This window comes from Vigna angularis, chromosome 10, assembly GCF_016808095.1.
Source record: "Vigna angularis cultivar LongXiaoDou No.4 chromosome 10, ASM1680809v1, whole genome shotgun sequence".
Taxonomy (NCBI): Eukaryota; Viridiplantae; Streptophyta; class Magnoliopsida; order Fabales; family Fabaceae; genus Vigna; species Vigna angularis.
The window spans coordinates 10,865,968-10,889,319 of NC_068979.1; the positions used below are offsets into that span (position 1 = coordinate 10,865,968).

Sequence of the window (23,352 nt, forward strand, 5' to 3'; positions counted from 1 at the left end):
TTCTCAATAATGATCTCTTATTACATGGTGCATCACTATTAAATAAATAAAAAATACTTATGACTAAAATATAAATTCCTTATTTAGTTTTTAGTTTATGATAATTTTTTTCTTATGTTATTCAATTCTTATGACTAAAATATAAAACTTGAAATGTAAATGATTCATGAGACATGGAATTTAATGTTCAGCATGTAAGCAGCACTGAGCAATGATTTTCACATTCTATGAAGAGAGTTGAAAGAACGTTGCTGCGGTGCTTAGCCAACAATGAAAGCGCCATCTCAACAGCTTCCAATTTTAAAACCAGAAAATCCATTGAATATTCCTCAACGTCCCTTTCACACTAACCTCTTCCAATTGTACCACCTGCGGCATTTGTTTACTGCTTAAGATGACCAAACCATCATTATTTTAATGTAATGCTTCTCTTTGCTTCGATCAAAAGCTAAAAACTTTACTTACTTTTAAACCTGCCCATTAAACTTCCACGCGGTCTCTAACCATTCAAGACTTCATTTTTACCGCCGCAACATTTTCACTTTGGGGGCACACAAGAGACAAATTAGTGCTGCAAAGAATCTTTAGAGAATTTATTTTTCACTGTTAGATGCCACTGTTCTGATGTTTGTTTAATTAGTGAGAAAAGGAATTTACAATTCAGCTTTTGTCATGGAACAAAGTAAATACTGTGTCCTTACACAGGTTGTTTTCCTATAAAAGTGTTTTTGTGAAGTTTCACGTGTTAATTGTTGCAGGAGTTGTTCCTGTGTTGCATGTTAGTTTGGATAAAACAGTTTCTGCACTGGTACTCATCAGCTCTTTGTTTTTTTCTTCCTTTTTTCTAAAGTAATATTTTCTAGTTTGACAGAGTTTAGAGGCTTGGATTGTGGGGTTGAATTTTCAGAGAGTGATATATACGTTTGAGAAATGAAGTAGGTTATTTATTCCTCTGGGTTTGGATGATGGTATTATCATATACGACACAGAATTCAGCTGAAAGCTTTGTTGAGAAACCGGAAAGGCTCAACCAAACTTGAGTTGAAAACAGTATCCAGCAGCTTTAAGTGTTGACCTGAGGTAGAAGAAAATGGAAGGGAGGGGTTTTTCTGGCTTATACAAGAATACAAGTGAGGAGTTGTTCCTGAAGACAGTGATGGAGAGTCCTATTGGTATGCCAGTGCCTACCATGGATATGTTGGGATTCAAGGCTGTTTCACAAAGCTTCCGCACCGACAGTGAAGAGCTCTTCAAACGTTGGTTAACAAATGGAGAGGCAAGTCACTGTATATGACACAAGATCATGTTACTTTGATGTTTGTTGTTTATGTTCTTGTTTTTGTTGAACGTAAGATCAAAGCAGCAAATTTTCTTGACATGCATATTTTCGTTCCAAGTTTCTAAACAATTCCTGAACTTCATAGTTTGTACATTTGAGCAGATATACCAGTTGACCATGATTAGTAGAGGATGAACAATTTAGCAACTACCATTCTTCTGGGTTTCCCATTCAAGATCAGTTCCCCTACCAAGAGTATATGAAACCCCTCACCCTGCATAATTTAAGAACACAACTCAGATTCCTTATGTGCTTTTGGTGTTGTCTTTCTATCAGAATCAGATTTTTACCTCTGAACCTTTGTTGACATTTGATGTAAATTTTAATTTTGCAAACCAAGTTGAAACTCTATTTTGATTGTCATAGCTACGAATCCTAGTCTCCCTGATTTTTGAAATGAGAACAAGACTACCTATTAATATATGAAATTGACAGTGTCTGCCTATACTTTGTTCATATTGTAGCCCTTAAAATGCATACCACCTTTCATGAATCGTATTGATATATTACGTGATTATTGCTTATATTTAGGTAGGTAGGTTAGAGAATAAACCATTCCGAACTTGCTGATCCTTCTCTTCTTTCTAACAATGCTCTAGTTCATTCTGATAAAAAAATTTGCAGTGAAATGAAGGCTGTTCTCCTCACATAACAGTAAAGTAATTCTAAAAACTGTTCTTAGTTGGTATTGTCTTTTTAAACTATAATATACAAGGATAGAGACAATATCACACGACAAATGCCGGTGAAGAAGGTAAAGAGTAAAGATTAATGAGGATTTATCTGTGGATATTAATTGAAGAATCAAAGTCCACTGATTTTTCTCCTTAAAGAAACACTGGTTGAACAAAACAGCTGAGCAAGCAAAAAGAATGATGAAAAAGTATTGCCATTTTAACATGTGAAGCCCTTTAACCCCAACAAAAGAAAGGCTATTTGGATTTTATCCAAAGCATGTTATGTCATGAAGGGTTGAATTACCAGGCCACAACAATTACAATAGTTTTTTTGATGATCAATTAATTGTATATAGACATTTTTTTGACTAGGGAACTTGTACTTGGATACTTCTTACCTTACGTTTCTTCATGCTTCATTTCTGCCACTTTCTTTCAATTGATGATATCTGTTCTGTAAATCAGGGGTACAATTCATCAAGCATGGGACTAAACAGTCGATTATCAAAGAGGTGAGTATGTTTGTGAAAGTAACACATTTTATTAGTATAATTGGTTTAATTTCAAAATTAAGAAAAGTATGTCTATCATGATAGTGTTAATCAAGATATTCAGTAGCAATTAACTGTGGTGTTCCTGTTGATCCTTCATCGAATCTTGGTTTCAATAATTTTAATTTTTAATTATGCATTTTCTGGGATGACACACGAATTTCCTGATGCATTAAGTCCTAATCCGTGTTTTGTTTTGAAATTGTGATTGTGTTGAAACCGCAGGATCTCCACCGAACTTGCAAATAATGTGTCTAATGAACAACGTGTTAGTGTAGCTTCAGAGGGAAGAAACAATGACAAATTATACATGCAAAATAACCTTTTTGCAAATGATGTTTCAGGTGACATCAATTTTCAAATCAGGTAATTGTTGTAGTCTTCCTCAAACTGCTATTCATATGAAATCTCTGCAAACCTAATTTTATTCATTGGACTTTATTGTTTCTTCATTATTATCTTTGCTGTGAATTTCTTTGTCAACATCAAGAAATAATATGATTTAGAAAGTTGTTCAATATCTGCAAATTTTTTTCAGAGATCCTGTTAACAGAGAACTACAATCTAGCAGTGACCTGTTTCTGGCCAAGGTTTGTATATGCCAAACTCGTTACTTAAGCTTTAGTTCCACAAAGGTTCATGACCCTTCAATGTCTAATTATTAATGCAGGCCTGGTTTCTTAGTGATCAAAGAGTAACAAGAAGCCGGTCCTCTGAATTGAGGTATCATTACCACACCCTTTGTATTTCTGTTCTTCAAAGTCATGTTTACAAGAGGCACTTGCACTATATTAGTTCCTCCGTTGGATTTTATATGGTTACATCGATACAAAGTCATACATTAGATCCTAAAGTTTTAGATTTTTACTTCATTGTTGTTGTGAGCTAATTTGAACCATTTGTCTGAGAGAAAGTTCAAACTACTTATTTGCAGGCGGAAGTATACTGAAATGCAAAATTCTCAAACAAAACAAGGAATGGAATCAATGAGCATGGCCCCTCAACATGTTGTGGACTCAACAAAACAAGAAATAGCAAATTTTAACGGTTTTGATTACATTACTGTGTGTGAGCTTCCAAGCCAAAAGGGATCGTTCATGTCTCCATCTAACTCATCTTCTTCTACCTTCCACGCTCATCAAATGGTTAATGCAGATAAAGTATCATCTTGTGTTAGTATGCTAAAGGGTACATTGCAACGCAAGAGACTATGGAACCAAGTTGAGAAAGAAGCTGCAGGAGATAGCTTAAATGGACTTTATTATCCTCAAGAACCACTTTTCCAAACTGGTTTTAGCGAAGAACAAGAAAATTGGAATCATCAAAAGCTAATAAATGTGCAAGGAGCTTCCACTGGTCAAATTAAGGATCCTGGAGTTTACTTTGGCTCGGATGGTTTTGCTAATCAGACAAACCAAACATATGTTGCAAATGTTTCTCGTGAACCTTCTCAAAGCGAATCCTCTGCTGCTGCACCAGTAATCTCTTCTGGTTTAGATGCATGTGAAGGCCCCAGTAATTCAAATCAAAATCTTTGTGAAAGCCCTTGGAAACAAGTGGGAGTGAGTAGAAGTTCAGAAAATACTCAAAACAGAGTCAAAGGTATGAAAATTACATGATGATGGAGTTGCATTAGTTTGCCTAAATCATTGTTCATTTCACTTCTTGCATCATATTCATTTGCTTTGGTATTTCTATCTATTTTTTCTCCAGTTGTATGAGGTCAACAAAAGATTGTACACAGGGGCTGCCTCTTTTTGAGTGATACTTTTAAAATCTTGCCAAATTATTAAGTTTTGGAAATAGTAATAAGGATGCAGAATTATGCTCAGGAATTGAAATCAGTTGAATTTGGTAGTAGCATTTTATGTGGAAAAAAATGCATTACAGTAGTGACTACTAACTTGAAGCCCCCACCGTAATTTCTTCAGCTTTTTTATATAATCATACTTAGCACACAAGTATCATATTAGATCAAAATCCTTTACACAACAAATAAGGTAAAAAATGAATCTTTTCTTGATTATTTAAATTTCTAGCCATGCCCATTTATTTTAATTACACTGTGTTTTCTTTGGAAATGCAGGTGTCAGAGAACAGATAATGGATAATATAAAAGATGACCGGAAGGTATAACCTACTTTTTTTTTTTCAATTGTGACTTTACCAAAAGATTTTAACAGTTTTTTAATATGAATTAATCTGGCCAAATTGTGCAGAGGAAAAGTCTAGAAAGATACGGCTCAGTAACATCAGCTGTTTCAGGTAGCCATTTTATTTTATATTAAATGGAGTTATTTTTCTCTAAAGAATACTCTGTAACTTTGATCCTCTCTGTTGCTTGACCCTCTGTGAAGCTTTTTACCTTAACTTTAGAAACCTCAGGTCAAGATTATTAGTAAGCAATGTAATAAAAAAAATTGTTAATAGCTCTTTCTCTTAATGAAACACCTATGCAAATAGCTTTATCTGGTCAAATCTTGCAGGGTAGACATTTTTCTTATCAGTTCAAAGATTTAATTTTACTGAAAATTTCACCTTGTGGTGAATGCCACACAGCATTTTATGTTACTTGGCCATGTGACAAAAATGCAGAGAAAGTTCTCTATTTTAAGCTATTCTTCATAATTTGACTATGTCCCTCTTACCAAATGATTATGCAGAGGAGAAAGGAGACAGCACAAAAAAGCGTAGAGTGGAGCGTTCAAGGAAGTATGTTGAAATAAACACACAGTCTCATCCTATGTAATATAACATTTATTCTAGTTTTAACCTCTTTAAGGCTTATTCTAATGATAACAACATTGTGAAGCAGAATGGCTGAGGCAAAGGAAAGAAATTTGACACCATCAGTTCCCTCTGATATGCAAACTGTCTTGAAGCGGTGTGAAAACCTTGAGAAGGAAGTTCGGTCGCTGAAACTTAACTTATCCTTCATGAATAGGTAATCAAAATCAAATCACTTTTAGTCTATAGTGTAATATGTGTTTTGGTTGCCTTAACACACCATTATAAGCAATACACAAGAACTAAAATCATTGTTTTAAAAATATAGAGACTAAAACTAGTTAATTTCAATGACTTAAAACACATTTTATCTTGAATATTGCAGAGTCAATTTTGCTTGGATTGACTACATATATCCCACACAAGATTGCCTTTTAGCAGTTAAATTTGATACATTGAACTCAAACACTGTAAATTTTCAGGAAGGATTCTGAACAAACAAAGCAGATAGAGGATCTTCAGAAGCAGAATGAAGACTTGGCAGATGAAAAGGAACGTCTCCTTGAAGAGATTGAAAGAATTCTTTCTGAAACTGGAAAAATATAATGTTTTGTTTCCCCTCTACGTTCTGCTCAGAAACTATTTAGTGTTCAGACTAGCTCTGACAAAAAAATCTTACCACAGTTAACTTTCAGACCAAATGATGGTAAATAGTGAACCTCTGGATTCTGTTTTGGTAAAATATAAATGCTTGGATCTCTAAATTGTTAGTGTGATAATGTTTTTTGGTACAATCTAATTCTTATTGGAGATTTTAGAGGCAAGAACAAGGGTTTTGATACGGTAAATTAAAGCATGGTCGTTTAGAGTCTTAGATGAGTGCATTTATCAACCTAGACATTATTATGATTGGAAGATATGTTCTTGAATTTATCATCTAAGAAACTTACAAGAATCATTTCCTAAATTTTTTGTTTTAATAATTCTTCATAAGTGATTTCAGATTTGTTTCTATCACATCCAATAATTTCTCAAGTCAAGGTCTAAGATAGTTTAAATTCTGTTTCTTCCTTTCTCTTTTCATCCATTGTCGTACATCGCCGAGGGGTTAAATATAATTTAAATACATTTTCACCCTTAAATGTATAGTCTACTATGGTATAACAAATTATCAATGGTCTATCCTATATTAAATAATAAAGTATTTATTCTTTTGTTATCTTAATATTTAAAAGTTCGATTTACATGATTTTTCTTAGGGTGAAATGTACAAGTATTTGCAAATTCTTTTATGCACAATAACAAAAGTATGGACTGTTATTTATATCACTGTTATAATTTTGTTTGATGTTTTATTACATTCCTTAATCAAGTCATTAAACTTTAATGTACAAGTTTTTACCTAAACAAATTAGCCCTGTCTTACTTTATTGTATATTTTTCATATAGCATGTATATTAATCTTAATACAATATTTGTAATTTCCATTGTGTTTTTCTCACATATATTAACTAATTAGTGAAAGGTTTAACTGAACATTGAAATGCGGAGAAGATAAGTTAGTTATGTATATAAATAACTATAGGTCGCATTATTTTAACTAAAATAATTTCTATAAAGATAAAATGTTATTTTTTTAATTAATTTTTAAAGAAATATTATTAATGTCTAGAGAAGTTTTTTCTTTTTTATAATTGAATATAATAACAATTTTGTATTTAAATAAATTATTTTAATAAAAAATAATAATAAATCACCTGAATAATGGTAAATAATTGTAACAAATGTACGTAAAACTCAAACTAAGCTGCATTTGATGTATAAAGAGCATTTAAGTTTTTGCAATTTAACTATAGTAAAAATCGACAGTATTTATTATGAAAAATATATAATAAATTGATAAGTCGTTACAAATTTTCAATGATTTTAACAACTTCAAACCATTATTTCTAGTGCTATATTATGTTCCTCCAAGTTGTTATATGACCTTCAATGAAGAAGGGTTAGGGATGAAAGATTCGATTTGAACTAACAAATACTAAATTTTTTCTTCTAGAACCAATGTCATAATTGAAAATTTTGTTTATGTATGCAATAAATATCATATAATATTTATCTCCCTTACTAATCTATAATTTCTTTTACTTGAAAAAAAATATTTTTTATTTTTATTTATTTTTGTTACATCATTAAAATAACCGAAAACTATTTTAAAAAGTCATTACAATCATAACAAATTTAGATTATTACAATGTAATATACAATCGTTTTTTAGTCTCTAAAAATTTAAGATTGTTCTAATTTTGGTTCTTCAAATTTTAAAAAGTTTACTCAAATTCTTTAAAGTGAAGAAGATATGATTTTAATTTCTAAACATTAAATTTGAGGATTAAAAAATAATTTTTTAAACTGTTTTATTCTTAAGAAATAAATTCATATTCTACTCAATTTGAGAGATCGCAGTCAACACATTTTAATTTAAGAAATAAAAAAGAATTTCAATTCCAAACTTAAGAGACTAAAACATAACAAAACCTATTAACAATATTCATGTTAGTAACTATACCACCTTTTCCAACACATTTTAATTTTGAAAAAGTAAAATGAGATATAAAGAGGGGAGATTGAGCAAAATTTTAAGATATATAGTATTTAATAATGCTCAATAAGGTAAAATTAATTAGAAAACAGCGTTATATAATCATGCTAAATTTATATAATAAATAGATATTAAATTAAAAAAAATACTTAATTATCTTTTTATCATATCATTTATTGATATAATTTATTTTGGAATCTCTATTTAGAAAGAAATCAACATGTCCTTCAATTTAAAAAATACAACAATATAACTGTTTCAGGGTTCAATTAAGTTATTAAATTTTTTAAAATATGCATGACATAACCCTTTCATCAGTTAAATTTGATGTTATTAGTTTTATAAATTGTATTATATGTAAATTAAAATCCTTCCTATTTATTTGTTGACAATTTTACTGTTAATCATATGAAATATCCCATTGTTACACTTTTAAAAAGTGTTGAACTTGAATCTTTTATCAATAATAAAATAAATCAAATATAAAATTTGAACCCAGACATTTATAAGAATCCAAAATAGCAAAACCAAAGGAATTCAATTATCTAATAATCTAGCTGATTGGGTTATCCGGATCTGTATATAAAATCAATGTCTTAATCTATTCAGACAAAATAAGGTTTTAACTCAAACTATTCAACTTCGTTGCTGAAGGTATTTGTCTCCTCCACCGCCATAATTTTTAAAATGGTTACCATAGTGACTTTCGAACAATTTAATTCAGAAATATTTCTAAATAAAATTTCCAAAATATATAAAATGAATATAAATTTATTGAAATAAATTATTCAAAACATATGACATGTTTTCTAGAACAAACTTTTCAGAACATGAAATGTTTTCTGAAACAAGATTTTCATAATAAGTTTTCTAAAACGTTTAAAATGCTAAACTTTTCAGAACAAACTTTGCACCAATTCAATATTTTTCTCTCACTATCAAAGAATGCAGTAGAGAACAAGGATACAGTTGGACGTGCAGCCAAAAAAGAAGATAAAGTGACAGTAATGGCAGTAGCAGCCGCAATGTAAAACTTGATACAGTAAAAGATAATATTTTAATTTTTTTTTATTTGCTGTTAGAATATTGTGCTAGTAATAATCATCCAGGTGCAAGAAAAAAAAAATGCTCAATTGTCAAAATCCGGACAAGGTTTTTATTCAAAGCTTTCGCTATGGTCATTTAGAATTAAAGCATAAAATTATGTCATTACTTTAGTCAAAATGCAATAGTAAACAATTATTCTGGAAACAAATTCGACTAGTAACATTTTGAAAGAGTGGCTCGACACATCTCGTGTATTTATTTTACATATTAAGAAAATATGAATATGATACTCTCGAACAATTTACTTAAATTTGCAGTCAAACAAAATATATGAATATTATATTGTCGAACAATTAACTTAAATTTGCAGTAAAAATATATATATGAATACTGTTGAACAATTAATGGAATTTACATTCATCAAATGATTGAAATGAGACGTCAATTGTTATCTCTAATCAAACTGAATCTCATAAGGGCCATGAAAATTCTTGAAGATAGAAAATGGTGTTCGAAATATCACAAACAAAAAAAGTTGTCAATATAGTTAACCACTTTATATACGTTCTAAATCTTCAGGGTCATTTTAGATAACTTGACAAGCAAACTCTGAAATAAGCCTAAGACAGATACTATTTGCACCATGCATTTGAAGAATGAAGAGATGGCAGCAATTTCTATAATTGATACATGTCAGACTAAATAAGGAAGTTTTATCATTAAATTTGTCGGGTACATGCATTATTGTCATGTGGCCTAATACATTAAATTTAACAATTTATGTAGTATAAGATTCATTTTACAACATGTATCATTGACGAATAATTTGCATCTATTTAGAATTTGGAATTTATTTGCAAATGACTAGCATGTTCAGGGATAAATTAAATTTTTTCATTCATGACGATGACGTCAAACATGAAAAATAAATGGTATTTCCATTTCATTCTCATGACCACCAAAATCATTCCAACAGGCCAAATGCTACCGTAATGACTTTTACAACTTTTTTAACTAGTGCAGAGGTGGCTCAACACCAGCATTTCAAACAGATCCAAGATATAAGATACCACAATGTAAACCACTATTCCCAAACTACTGTTTTATCTAAGATTAATATTCTTTCCTTTAATAGTAAATGAGTACATTTACTGTAAACTAATGCAGTTTTAATTCCTCCGTTCCTCGAACTATACATGACTTCGTTACACAGAGCGACCCTTATTTATCATCTGGCACGAATATCACCTGCTGTAGTTATAATATTACATTGCGATTCTGTGAAAAGGACATTGCTCTTTCTAAAAGCGCGTGCTATAATTTAGGGAAACTAAATATGTCCATAAGACCAAGCCACAAAAGACAAGTATGCTAAAAGAAAACAAGTGCGCCTGACCAGAACGGCATTGACACGCCAAGGAAATATCCATGTTGTGAAAGATTGATATATAGATGATAGCAGTATATGTAGGAACCTAATGAAGGTTATGGAGATCAATGAAGTTAAGAATCCACTTACAACTCCTATCAAAGTTTCCCACCTCCAATGCTTGGCCCTTCCTCTACTGGAAAACCAGGAAATTGCCATCTCCATAGCCCTGATAGGATATCCATACTAATAAATAATTGTTTGATAAAAAATACTGTTTTTGTAATCAAACTTCATACATTTATATGAAATGCTACTAAAACATAATAATTATCTTACAAAATATCACAATGTACAACTTATAAATTTATGTTGCTAATACTGCACGGAAGGACAGCACCAGCTCTTATAGGATCACAGAGTGGGGACTATGACCACCTATGACTCTCAAATGAAATTGAATACTCATCCGAGCCTTGTTCTAATTTACTTAATGAATAGGACTGTTAAATATAGTGAAGAAGATTAGGAGAAATCTCCCTTATGTGTTTAGCATACACATAGGGTAGTTTATTTATAATGTAAAATAAGGGTTAAACCCTAAATACAGAATGGGCTAAGCCCAATTAACAGAAACACACAACTTAACATCTAACACTCCCCCTCAAGCTGGAGCATATAAATCATATGTTCCAAGCTTGTTACAAAGATAGTCAATTCTAGGTCCTCGTAAGGACTTGGTGAATATGTCTGCCAACTGGTTGCTTGAGTTAACGAACTCAGTCTTGATATCTCCGGATATGATTTTTTCTCTAATAAAATGACAATCAACTTCAATGTGCTTGGTTCTCTCATGGAAGACAGGGTTAGAGCTAATATGAAGAGCAGCTTGATTATCACATATAAGTGTCATGTGAGTGGCATCTCCAAATTTCAATTCATTAAGTAATTGTTTAAGCCACACAAGCTCGCAAGTAGCAGATGCCATAGCTCTATATTCTGCTTTTGCGCTGGACCTTATCACAACACTTTGCTTCTTACTTTTCCAAGATATCAGGTTGCCACCAATAGAGACACAATATCCAGAAGTAGACCTCCTATCAGAAGGGGAACCAGCCCAATCAGCATCTGAATAGCAAACGATTTTTGTATCGTTGTTAGGGCCATATAGCAAACCTTTTCCAGGTGATCTTTTAATATACTTCAGTATGCGAACAACTGCATCCCAATGGTCTTCACAAGGGGAGTTTAGAAATTGACTCACCACACTAACTGCGAAGGAAATGTCAGGACACGTAACAGTAAGATAGTTTAATTTACCAACTAATCTTCTGTACCGTTCAGGATCTGAGAAAGGCTCCCCCTGATTTGGTAAGAGTTTGATGTTAGGGTCCATAGGTGTCTCAACAGATTTACAGTTCATTAACCTTGTTTCCTCCAAGATGTCTAACGCATACTTCCTCTGAGATATGACAATACCATCATTGGATTGTGCTACTTCAATACCCAAAAAGTACCGGAGTTTGCCAAGATCTTTGGTTTGAAAATGATGACAAAGGTGCTGTTTCATCTGAGAGATGTCGAGATAGTCACTTCCTGTGAGAACAATATCATCAACATACACTATTAAGTAAATACATCCAGCACTTGAGTGGCGATAGAACACTGAATGATCCGCTTCACTGCGAGACATACCAAATTGTTGAACAACACAGCTGAATTTACCAAACCAGGCCCGAGGAGATTGTTTTAGGCCATACAAGGATTTGCGAAGACGACATACCAATCCAGATGACTCCCCCTGAGCAACAAAGCCAGGCGGTTGCTCCATATAAATTTCTTCATGCAAATCACCATTTAGGAAAGCATTTTTGACATCAAGTTGGTAAAGAGGCCATTGTCGAAGAGCGGCCATGGCAATGAATAGGCGAACAGAGGTCATTTTTGCCACTGGAGAAAAAGTATCACCATAATCCAAACCAAAAATCTGTGTGTAGCCTTTGGCAACCAGTCGAGCTTTCAGACGATCAATTGTGCCATCACGGCCAACCTTGATAGCATACACCCACCTGCAACCAACAACAGACTTTCCAGATGGTAATTGGACAAGCTCCCAAGTTCCACTTTTCTGTAAAGCACTTAATTCATCCAGCATAGCTTGACGCCAGCCAGGATGACTTAAGGCATCACCCACAAATTTAGGAATGGACACAGAAGAAATGGATGAGAGACAAGTGTAAAAAGATGGAGATAATCTGTGGTAACTAAGAACAGTATAATGGGGGGAAGGGTTACGGGTAGAGCGTATACCTTTACGGAGGGCAATAGGCAAGTCAGACTCATTTGCTGGAGCCGGAGGAGACACAGGAGGCGGCACTGGAAGTGAGTCATGAGGGAGACAATTGCGGCGACTATAAACCTGAAAAGGTGGTGGTGAAGGACGATCCTGTGGTGAATGAGAGTCTAAAGAAGGAGACAAAATGGGTGGAGCATCACCAGGAGGATCATAGATAAGAGGGATATCAACAGTAACAGGGAGAGGTACAGAACTAGAAGATAAATGTGTAAAGTAAAAAGAAGATTCATCAAAAGTGACATCAGCAGAGATAAAATGACGATTGAGGGAAGGGGAAAAACACTTATAGCCCTTTTGTGACCGTGGAAATCCTAAGAAGACACATTTGTGAGACCTAGGAGATAACTTATCAAGACTAGGACTAAAATCATGAACAAAACATGTAGACCCAAAAACTCTAAGAGGTAATGGATGTAGAGGGTCTTGAGGAAATAATATAGAATGAGGGATTTTGTTTGCTAGGACGGAAGATGGCATGCGGTTGATAAGATAACATGCCGTGAGAACAGCATCACCCCAAAAACGTGAGGGTACTTGACCATGAATGAGAAGGGTACGAGTTGTTTCAACAAAGTGTCTATTCTTGCGCTCAGCCACCCCATTTTGTTGAGGGGTATAAGCACGTGAGGTTTGGTGAAGAATGCCATGAGAAGCCATAAAATGTTTAAACTGTTGAGAAAGGTATTCACGGCCATTATCACTACGTAAAGTGCGAATAGAAACCCCAAACTGAGTTTTTATTTCATTGAAAAAAGTTTGAAAAATAGAAAACAATTCAGAAGGATTCTTCATGAGAAACAACCAAGTACATTTGGAATAATCATCAATAAAGGTAACAAAATACTGAAATCCTAAAGTTGACTTAACACGACTAGGTCCCCAAATATCAGAATGAACCAATGAAAAGGGGGATGACGCTCGTTGTGAAACACTACGAGGAAAGGAACTACGAGTATGTTTACCTAACTGACAAGACTCACACGACAAATTTGATAATTTGGACAGACTCGGAACAAGTTGCTGCAGTTTGGCAAGACTGGGATGACCTAACTGAGCATGAAGAAGGGATGGTGACTCCATGATTACGCCAGCATGTGAAGAAGGGCTGAGATGATATAGGCCATGAGACTCACATCCTGTGCCAATCATGTGTTTCGAACTCCGGTCCTGCAACCAAACAGAATCTTTGGTAAATGAAATAACACAATTAAGGGAACGAGTTAGACGACTTATGGACAATAAGTTAAAAGGAGACCCAGGGACATAAAGTACATTATCAATGGATATGGACGGAAAAATATGAACAGTACCAATACCATGAGATGAGACTCGAGACCCATCAGCCATCGTTACCGAGGATAAATTAACCGGACATGACAAGGAAGAAAACAAGGACTTGTTACCAGTGATATGATCGGTGGCACCTGAGTCAAGGACCCAAGATCCGAGAGAGTGAGTCAGACCGACAAAAGGAGTACCTGTGCGTGTAACAGAAGCAGATGTAGTGGAACTAGAGTACTGACGGTCCTCATACCATCTGAGAAATTCCTGAAAGAGTAAAGGGTTATTTATGGTATTTGATGAAGTAGGATGGTCTGCAGACGGTGATCGGGGAGGTCCGTTCGCCGCGATCTTCGTACGACGGTGGTCGCCCGGCCGACACGCTTCCGATGGTGTGGTCGCCGGTCGATTCTGGAACTCCGGCGACGGCGGCGAAAGCGGCGGCGACTGCGACAACAGCGGCAGTGATGGGTGCCGGAGACCGTGGAGTTGACTGGAACTATTCCTGTGCTCTAGATACCATGTTAAATATAGTGAAGAAGATTAGGAGAAATCTCCCTTATGTGTTTAGCATACACATAGGGTAGTTTATTTATAATGTAAAATAAGGGTTAAACCCTAAATACAGAATGGGCTAAGCCCAATTAACAGAAACACACAACTTAACATCTAACAAGGACATAACCCAAAGTTCATTGCCTTAATACATAAATAACGACTCAAGAAATAACAGAGTGCCCAACTTTCTGCAGTAAACAACGGTACCGGATATAAAAGGGATATAAAAGGTAGTAGTAATACAATTCAACCCAATCCCATGTAACTGTGTTCACAATCGACATCACTTACTTGATATGAGCAGAAGGGATTTTCGTATTTTACTTCGTAAGGATATGTTTACCATGAGAAACAACTCTATGTCTCAACACTTCCTGTCTAGAAACAATAATAATTATGTGTTCACTCAAAGAACCTTTTGTTCAAAAAATATCAACTACAAATTTTACACATTGATTGAAAAAAAAAAAAGATTCCCTGCTATTTGTTTTCTTGGGTATATCAAGGAGTTATCATGAATTAATCAGTTGAACATATGAATTTGAGTTTTGACTAAATCCCCACCAATCTCTGCCCAAGTTTATTTGTCTTCTTCAAGTAAACAAGCCTGGTTACACATATGGATGGCCATAAAAAGCGGTGTGGATATTTTTTTCGTGACTATAATTGTTTATATTAAATAACAATGGTAGGATCCCAAGAGTAACTAGGGTGTGTGAACAGTAGGGTGAAAATGGGGTGCCTGTAGGAAATCATAGCTGGCAATGGGAGCATGAAAATTCTGCTGTTGAGACTACACAACACAGCAGTCGGATAGTGAGAAGGAGGCAGACATTAGTTGGGAGTCGGGACACTTAAGATTGAAACTGTAAAATAATTCTAGAGGGCTTGATTGATCCCTCTCACAATCTTCTATTTATAAAAATAAATACATGATAAATAGGGTAACCCTAGACACAATATAATCATGATAAATAGGGTAATCCTAGACATAATATAATCATGATAAATAGGGTAACCCTTGACACACTATAATGATGATAAAATAGGATAAATATCCTAACACTCCCCCTCAAGCTGGAGCATACAAATTATATGTACCAAGCTTGGAACAAATAAACTCAATCCGAGGACCCCTTAATGACTTGGTCAATACATCTGCGAGTTGATCGTTTGACCCAATAAACTCAGTACATATTTCTTTGGTCAACAACTTTTCACGAACAAAATGACAATCAATTTCTATATGTTTAGTCCTCTCGTGAAACACTGGATTTGATGCAATGTGGAGAGCAGCTTGATTGTCGCAATACATCTTCATAGTATGGATGTCACAAAATTTAATCTCTTGAAGGAATTGTTTCACCCATATAAGTTCACATGTTAGTGATGCCATTGCCCTATACTCGGCTTCCGCGGTTGATCGAGCTACTACATTTTGTTTCTTACTTTTCCATGAAATAATGTTTCCTCCCAGAAAAACACAATATCCTGTTGTAGACCGTCTATCAATAGGTGAACCTGCCCAATCTGCATCACAATACCCAGAGACATGAATGCTTCCTTTATCTTCATATAACAATCCTTGCCCGGGAGCCTTCTTTACATACCTTAGAATGCGAATGAGAGCATTCCAATGGTCAACACATGGAGCCTGCATGAACTGACTAGCCACTCCAACTGCAAAGGATAGATCTGGCCTTGTAATAGTGAGATAAATCAGTTTGCCAACCAGCCTCCTATACCTCTCTGGATCGGAGAATAATTCACCTTCTTCTGTCCTTAATTTTTGGTTTGGGTCCATGGGACTGTCTACCGGTCTACAATCAATCATGCCTGTTTCTTGTAATATATCAAGAGCATACTTCCTTTGGGAGATTACAACTCCATCTTTTGATTGCGCTACTTCAATGCCTAAGAAGTATTTGAGACTTCCAAGTACTCTTTTAGTTGAGATATTCCAACAGCATCATTTCCTGTAATGACAATATCATCAACATATACTATTAAGTAAACACATTTCCCGAGAGAAGAATGACAATAAAAAACTGAATGGTCTGTTTCACTGCGTTTTAGCCCAAATTTTTGAACAATAGAGCTAAACTTTCCAAACCAAGCACGTGGGGATTGCTTGAGGCCATATAGAGATCGATGCAATTTGCATACCATACCAGACTCCCCCTGAGCAACAAACCCAGGAGGTTGCTCCATATAAACTTCTTCCTCAAGATCACCATGTAGGAAGGCATTCTTGATATCCAATTGATGAAGTGGCCAGTGACGAATGGCTGCCATGGCAAAGAAGAGATGAATAGTAGTCATCTTGGCTACAGGAGAGAAAGTGTCACAATAATCAAGACCATAAACCTGAGTGTAACCTTTTGCAACAAGCCGGGCTTTGAGCCGATCAATTTCACCATCAGGGCCAACTTTAACTGCATACACCCATCGACAACCAACCGCCTTTTTGCCTAGGGGAAGGGGCACCAGCTCCCAAGTATTACTGTGGTCAAGAGCCTGCATTTCTGTAATCATAGCTTGTCGCCATCCAGGATGATCAAGTGCTTCTTTCACATTCTTGGGTATAACAACAGAGGACACTGAGGATAAAAGAGAAAAATAGGAGGGCGACAATCGATGATAGCTTAGAAAATTATAAATGGGATGAGGGTTCCGAGTGGAACGAGTACCTTTTCTGAGGGCAATAGGCCATGCTGAATCATTTGCACCAGGAGGCGTGGGAGGAGGTGACGAGGGAGAAGAATCTGAAGTAGGAGATTCACCATTGTCTTGGGGAGGTGGACTATCCATTGGGGCCCTGTGTGGGATGATCTCAGTATGTGGAGAAACAGGTGTAGAAGGATTGTGATCAAGACTTGGAATGACAGAGACAGTGGAGCTATTTGACTCAACCATTGGAATAGGAAGGACCTGCTGGAGGATAGAAACATCTTGAACAGATGGAGAGAAGTAAGGAGTCTGTTCAAAGAATGTGACATTGGCAGACATGTAATACTTCTTAGTTTCAGGAGAGTAACACCGATATCCTTTTTGAAGTCGAGAATAGCCTAAAAAGACACATTTGAGAGCGCGAGCGGAGAGTTTGTCTAGACCTGGAGACATGTCATGAACAAAACATACACAGCCAAACACTCGGGGAGATGTATGAAAGAGAGGATCATTAGGAAACAAAATGGAGAAAGGGACTTTATTATCAAGAGAGGAGGAGGGCATCCTATTAATAAGATAACATGCAGTTAAGATGGCATCCCCCCAGTGATGGACAGGAATATGGGCACCAAGCAAAAGGGTACGAGCAGTTTCAACCAAGTGTCTATTTTTTCGTTCTGCTATACCATTTTGTTGTGGTGTATGAGGACAAGTAGACTGATGTAAGATACCATGGGAACTCAAGATGGCAGAAAAGGAGGATGAGAAATACTCTTTTGCATTATCACTTCTTAATATTTTGATTACTTGACCAAATTGATTCTTGATTTCATTCAAAAAGGATGTAAAGATAGCTAACAATTCAGAACGATTTTTCATAAGATAAACCCAAGTACATCTTGAATATTCATCAATAAAGGTAACAAAATATCTAAAACCAAAAGAAGAGATACGACTAGGTCCCCATATATCAGAATGGATGATGGAAAAACTAGAATTACATATTGATTGAGACCTTTTAGGAAAGGAAGATCTAACATGTTTTCCTAATTGACATGACTCACATTCTAAGGTTTGGAGACCACTAAGTTCAGGACACATCTTTTTTAATTTGGACAAATGAGGATGGCCAAGTCGATCATGTAGCACTTTAGGATTAGGAGTAGCAACACAAGACACCCTTGGACGAGATCCAAAATGGTATAATCCGCCAGCTTCATATCCTTCTCCAATCTGTCTCCCCGAACCACGCTCCTGTATAACAAAAGATTTATGATCAAAGGTTATTGAACAATTTAACATTTTAGTCAACTGGCTTAAAGAAATTAAATTAAAAGGACAATTAGGGACAAAAAGGACTGAGTTGAGATTGAGGGAGGGAGACAAAGAAACATGACCGACTCCTTTGGAAGAAGTTTTAGATCCATTTGCAAGGGTTATGAAATGAGGTTTTTCTCGAAAGGAAATAGATGAGAACAAAGAGGTATTACCAGAAATGTGATCAGAAGCACCTGAGTCAATTACCCATGAATTTTGACATTCCATAGATTGAGAAACGCAGGCTGTTGATGTATTGGGAGATTGAGATGGTTGTGCCAAGCTGTTAGACTTTAACCTTAAATACTCTTGATATTCATCCTCAGAAAACATAGAAGTGGAGGTTTCAGATTTCGAAGTGGAAGTTTCAATCTTCGAAATATTGGCAGATTTGGAAGGAAAACCATGTAAGGAGTAGCAATTCTCTTGAGTATGACCCATCCTTTTACAATATGTGCATTGAGTACGTCCCCGACCTCCTCGTCCTCCTCCTCTAGTGCCACGTCCTCCTCGTCCTCGTGTGGCAACCATGACAGATGGTTCCACTAGTTCATGCGCTTCATGAGTTTGAGATACTGGGACACGCAGAAGGCGAGTGGTCAATGTTTCCATAGAGGGAACCTCATGACTAGTTAGAAGTTGATCTCTGAGATGATCAAAATCGGGATGTAGGGCACGAAGGATCAACACCATGTAAAATTTGTCTAGTTTCTTTTTGATATCCTCTAATGGATCTACTTCCAAAAACATCCTAAGTTCTTCAACCGCAGATTGGGCTTCAGCCATGAAGGACACCATATCATGGTCTGCCATTTTAAGAGATGCAAGCTTGTTCGTAGTGTCATAGAGACGTTGAATATCGTTGGCATAAATGCTTTGGGCTTTCTTCCAAAAGGAGTGACAAGTTTTGAAAGCCCTCAAAGATACAAGAAGTTTGGGTTCCACTGATTGCCATAACAGGGCACACAACTGGAAATCTGCTTGTTTCCACTGATCAGCTTTTTCAGTAGGCACATGGCTTCCATCTCGCTCAAGGTGGTCATAATGCCCTTGGCCAAGGAACCACATTTCAACGGCAGCAGACCATGATAGATAATTTTTTCCATTTAGCTTCTCGGAGGTAATTGATGGACTTCCAGAGAAGGAAAGAGTACTGCCAGACGCCATTTCTGAAGAAGACGAATAATACTAACGAGGAACAAGAAAACCCTAAGGGTTTAGACGAAGGAAACTGTGACAGTGATGGACGACGGTGGCCGGCGGGGACGGTGGCCGGCGGCGGCGGTGGCGATGGCCGGACGGTGGCCGGCGACGGACGACGGTGGCCGGCGGCGGCGGCGGCCGGACGGTGGCCGGCGACGGACAACGGTGGCCGACGGTTGACGGTGGCCGGCGGCGGGCAGCGGTGGACAGTGGCGGGCGACAAAGAACTGTGGCGCCGGACAGATATATATTACGAGACAGAAACCAGAGCGGGATCAACCAGGCTCTGATACCAACTTAAGATTGAAACTGTAAAATAATTCTAGAGGGCTTGATTGATCCCTCTCACAATCTTCTATTTATAAAAATAAATACATGATAAATAGGGTAACCCTAGACACAATATAATCATGATAAATAGGGTAATCCTAGACATAATATAATCATGATAAATAGGGTAACCCTTGACACACTATAATGATGATAAAATAGGATAAATATCCTAACAGGGACTTTCAGGAAAGAGTGAGCACTCTCAAATTGCCCAGGCCACTTTTATTCATTCATTTCTTTAGCATTCAGAACCCTTATCACCTTGATACAGATGCCTTGGATTTGAATTACAGCATACAACATTCTATTATTTCTTTGACATAAAAAAACAACTAAAAGTTGAATAGAGAATGATAACTCTTGAAAATGTTACAATTATTAGATTCAGAATTCTCATTCTGCAGTCCCGTTTTATTTTAGTAAAATAACCTATACATTCATATAAAATGCACAATCTAATATAAGAAAATAGCATAGACTACTCACATGGTAGAATATTCTCTACTCTTTTCAAGAGTAGACTGCTGGTGGGCATGACAACCAAAAAGATTATCTTGAGGTAAACGAACTTTGGAAATGCCAGATGTGTACCAGCAGTTGTAAGTCTCATTGACCTAATAAAGGTGAGATAAAATTTAAAATGACATAATATTTTGAACTTCGTTGAACTGGTAAATATTACAGTTCTTACTATATATGACATCATATGAACTATACCTCCAATGAAAGAGGTTTAACGACAATATAGTACAAAAGGACACAAGTTGAGACCCCTACCTTAAATTTATATTGTGTCAGCCATGCAGCACCAAAATTAGGTCTGCAATAAAGAGGAAGGGCCTCATTTGGAGCCTCGGCAAATGCAACTTGTGTCTGACCAGAAAAGTGATCTTTATATTCTACCTGAAACAGTGTTAATATAAACTATTTAATGCTACCCAAAAAAATTGCCTAACTCTAGTAATTGTAACCATAGAAGGGAGGTGCACACTGATGCACAATGAATTGGTCTTCAGATATACTAGCATGGTCTATATTTAGATTTGCGTCACTTGGATAAGAACTGTGGAAGTTTCTCAATCAAAAGAGATAAGTATATAAGGCAAGATATATCAGAAATGATCACTTGGTATTAATAGTTAATAACTAGCAGCCTAACACCTAAGCTCTTGAGAGGACTAATACAGTTAGCTCATATACACAAACCACACAACTTTTACCACTGATTACTACTAAAGTTTTGTGAGGTATCTAACTCAGAAACACAATCCATCCTCTTTACCTTGTTCTAAATTATTGATGAATGTTTGATTTATCCTTAGACTTCGGAGCAGTTCCACTGAGAAATTTTTGAGAGGGTGAGAGGAGCTCATCGGGGGGAAACTTAAGACAGTGAGTAATTTCTATAGCTCTTTAGCATATTCAAATGAAGGGGAAAGATTGCAATTTCCAGGGCGTTTCTCTCTGTCCTTCCAAGGTGATCTGACTATTGGAGAGCTTTACTGCCCAATGAACTTGTTTTTTAACACAAGTTTCCATTTCATATTCATTGTTAGGGATAAAATTTTATCTTCTTTCTCAATCTTAAAGCAAGAAAAAATTCTGCTTTCACTAAAATAATAAAAAGATTAACTAGTTATAATAACCTTGAATACTGAAGCCCAATAGTAATCATAACGGCAGAGAAATTTGCTTCTTTCAAAATGCTGAAACACATCCTTCGCTTTATAATTTAACAATCCAATTTCACAAATCTTAGATGACCTGATATCAACACCTGTAAAATAATTATGTCATACAGTTTAGTATGAAGTGAAACAAGCAATAATGCCTTCTATTATCTGTGAAGCAACCAGAATACAGAGTTTTTAAAGCTTTCAAAATTTCAAACTGTTGCAGGTTGAAGGCCTCAAAAATATAATCAGATTCGTAACAAGGGAAAAATCAGGAAAAACATTGTCTAAGGCTTCTTAAATTGTTACTAAAGAAATACACATCTACATGCTTTACACAAAGCAGGTAAGCATTTTCCCGTTCCCACCACATTTTGAAGTTCAATATAGTCATTTTGATCTGAAAACTAAGTAACCAAGCAGTATGAGCAGCTAAATTAATTAAGTTAAATTTGTCCAACCAAACACTTAATCAACTTCCTCAGCTTGATTTTCAGCTTTTAACACCTTCCCACACTTTCCTCCGAAAATACAAAACCAAAGGAAAAAAAGTTCCCAAACTAAGCTTCGAAGATTGACTGACTAACCTGTGGAGACGATTTTGCACTGTGAGGGGAGAGAAATGGGGCTGGGAATAGAGAAATCGGCGAACATGAGAACCAGTAAACCAACCAGAAAGGGAATTGAGAGAAAGAAGAGGAAGGGGAAGACAATCGCAAGAACCCATCGCAGTACGACAAATACGACACCGTTCTTCTGGGGCGCTTCCGGTTCCTGGGAGTGGGAGTGAGAATCAGAGGGATCCATGAATCTGGAAAGGGCTAGGCTTCGTCGGAAGAAAAGTGGTGTCAATGCCGGTCACCGGTGGTCGGAACCATTTAACCGGTGATCGGAGGAAAGGGGTTTCGGTTGGAAACGCAAAACGGGAACGAGATATTTGTAGGGTAACGGAAAACGGGATTGGGTTGGTCACGTGGTCACGGTCAAACATACACCACAAAAGAGTTTAGACTATTGATCATTCAACTCCCTTGTGCCTTGCCTCCTTTAAATTTTCTGGTAGCTGTCAATATTCGTCTCCGATTTTTAAAAGCTGCTATTTTCTATCATTAAAATTCAGACGACTTAGATACTGAACATTTGTAAAATATTATAATTTAATATTTTAAAAATAGTAACATTTTGGTTATTTTAATGTGTTATGTGTTATTGTGTGATTTTTGAGTGTTTTTATTTTTTTAATGTATGATCAGTAGTTTCATGTATTGGTATACTATGTGAATGTGAAGTGATCTCAATAGTTTCAAAGGTATGGAAGAGAGTTCCAAGGAGGAATTTCTCAGTGGTGGCTTCAAGTATTGTAAGTATGAATATGGGAAGTTCAGACTTGGAGTTTATTCTCACATTCTAATGGTCACTCATTCTCAACTAGAGAGGGGTGAGGCATGTAATGAGAATAATATGAGATCCTAGTCTAGGGGCTTTACCTTGGCTTAAGGCAAGTGATAACAAACTAACCTTGTGTGGTAGCTTGGAAAGGGGCTAGCTGTTTCACCACAACAAGTGCACGAACTGTCACAACTCGATATTCATACTAATTCAGATAGTAAGGTCAAAGGGTTGTCATGCATAAAGTGTTTGGTTGATTTTGT

At 35.8% G+C, this 23,352-nt stretch overlaps 2 protein-coding genes across 5 annotated transcripts; one reads left to right on the top strand and one right to left on the bottom strand.

Annotated features, from left to right (window-relative positions):
- Positions 1–494: 494 nt before the first annotated feature.
- On the top strand, positions 495–6,170 carry LOC108335464 (protein CYCLOPS-like). The gene is made up of 11 exons (XM_017571484.2): positions 495–1,276; positions 2,482–2,528; positions 2,793–2,933; positions 3,106–3,157; positions 3,238–3,290; positions 3,502–4,169; positions 4,654–4,697; positions 4,787–4,832; positions 5,231–5,279; positions 5,383–5,511; positions 5,777–6,170. The coding sequence occupies exons 1-11, from the start codon at positions 1,091–1,093 to the stop codon at positions 5,898–5,900; spliced, it is 1,539 nt and encodes a 512-aa protein (XP_017426973.1). The 5' UTR covers positions 495–1,090; the 3' UTR covers positions 5,901–6,170.
- Positions 6,171–9,810: 3,640 nt separating this feature from the next.
- Positions 9,811–22,776, bottom strand: LOC108334680 (retrovirus-related Pol polyprotein from transposon TNT 1-94). 4 transcript variants are annotated; one of them, XM_017570586.2, is made up of 5 exons: positions 22,288–22,774; positions 21,674–21,804; positions 20,805–20,930; positions 20,514–20,641; positions 9,811–10,538 (listed from the first exon to the last, which is right to left on the bottom strand). In XM_017570586.2, the coding sequence occupies exons 1-5, from the start codon at positions 22,505–22,507 to the stop codon at positions 10,271–10,273; spliced, it is 873 nt and encodes a 290-aa protein (XP_017426075.1). In that variant the 5' UTR covers positions 22,508–22,774; the 3' UTR covers positions 9,811–10,270. The 4 variants fall into 4 exon arrangements, with proteins under 4 accessions (XP_017426075.1, XP_052725266.1, XP_052725268.1 ...); XM_052869308.1 differs by lacking the exon at positions 9,811–10,538 and adding an exon at positions 18,169–18,428 and having other exon boundaries at positions 22,288–22,776; XM_052869306.1 differs by lacking the exons at positions 9,811–10,538; positions 20,514–20,641; positions 20,805–20,930; positions 21,674–21,804; positions 22,288–22,774 and adding exons at positions 15,379–18,428; positions 18,665–20,483.
- Between the last annotated feature and the right edge of the window lie 576 nt (positions 22,777–23,352).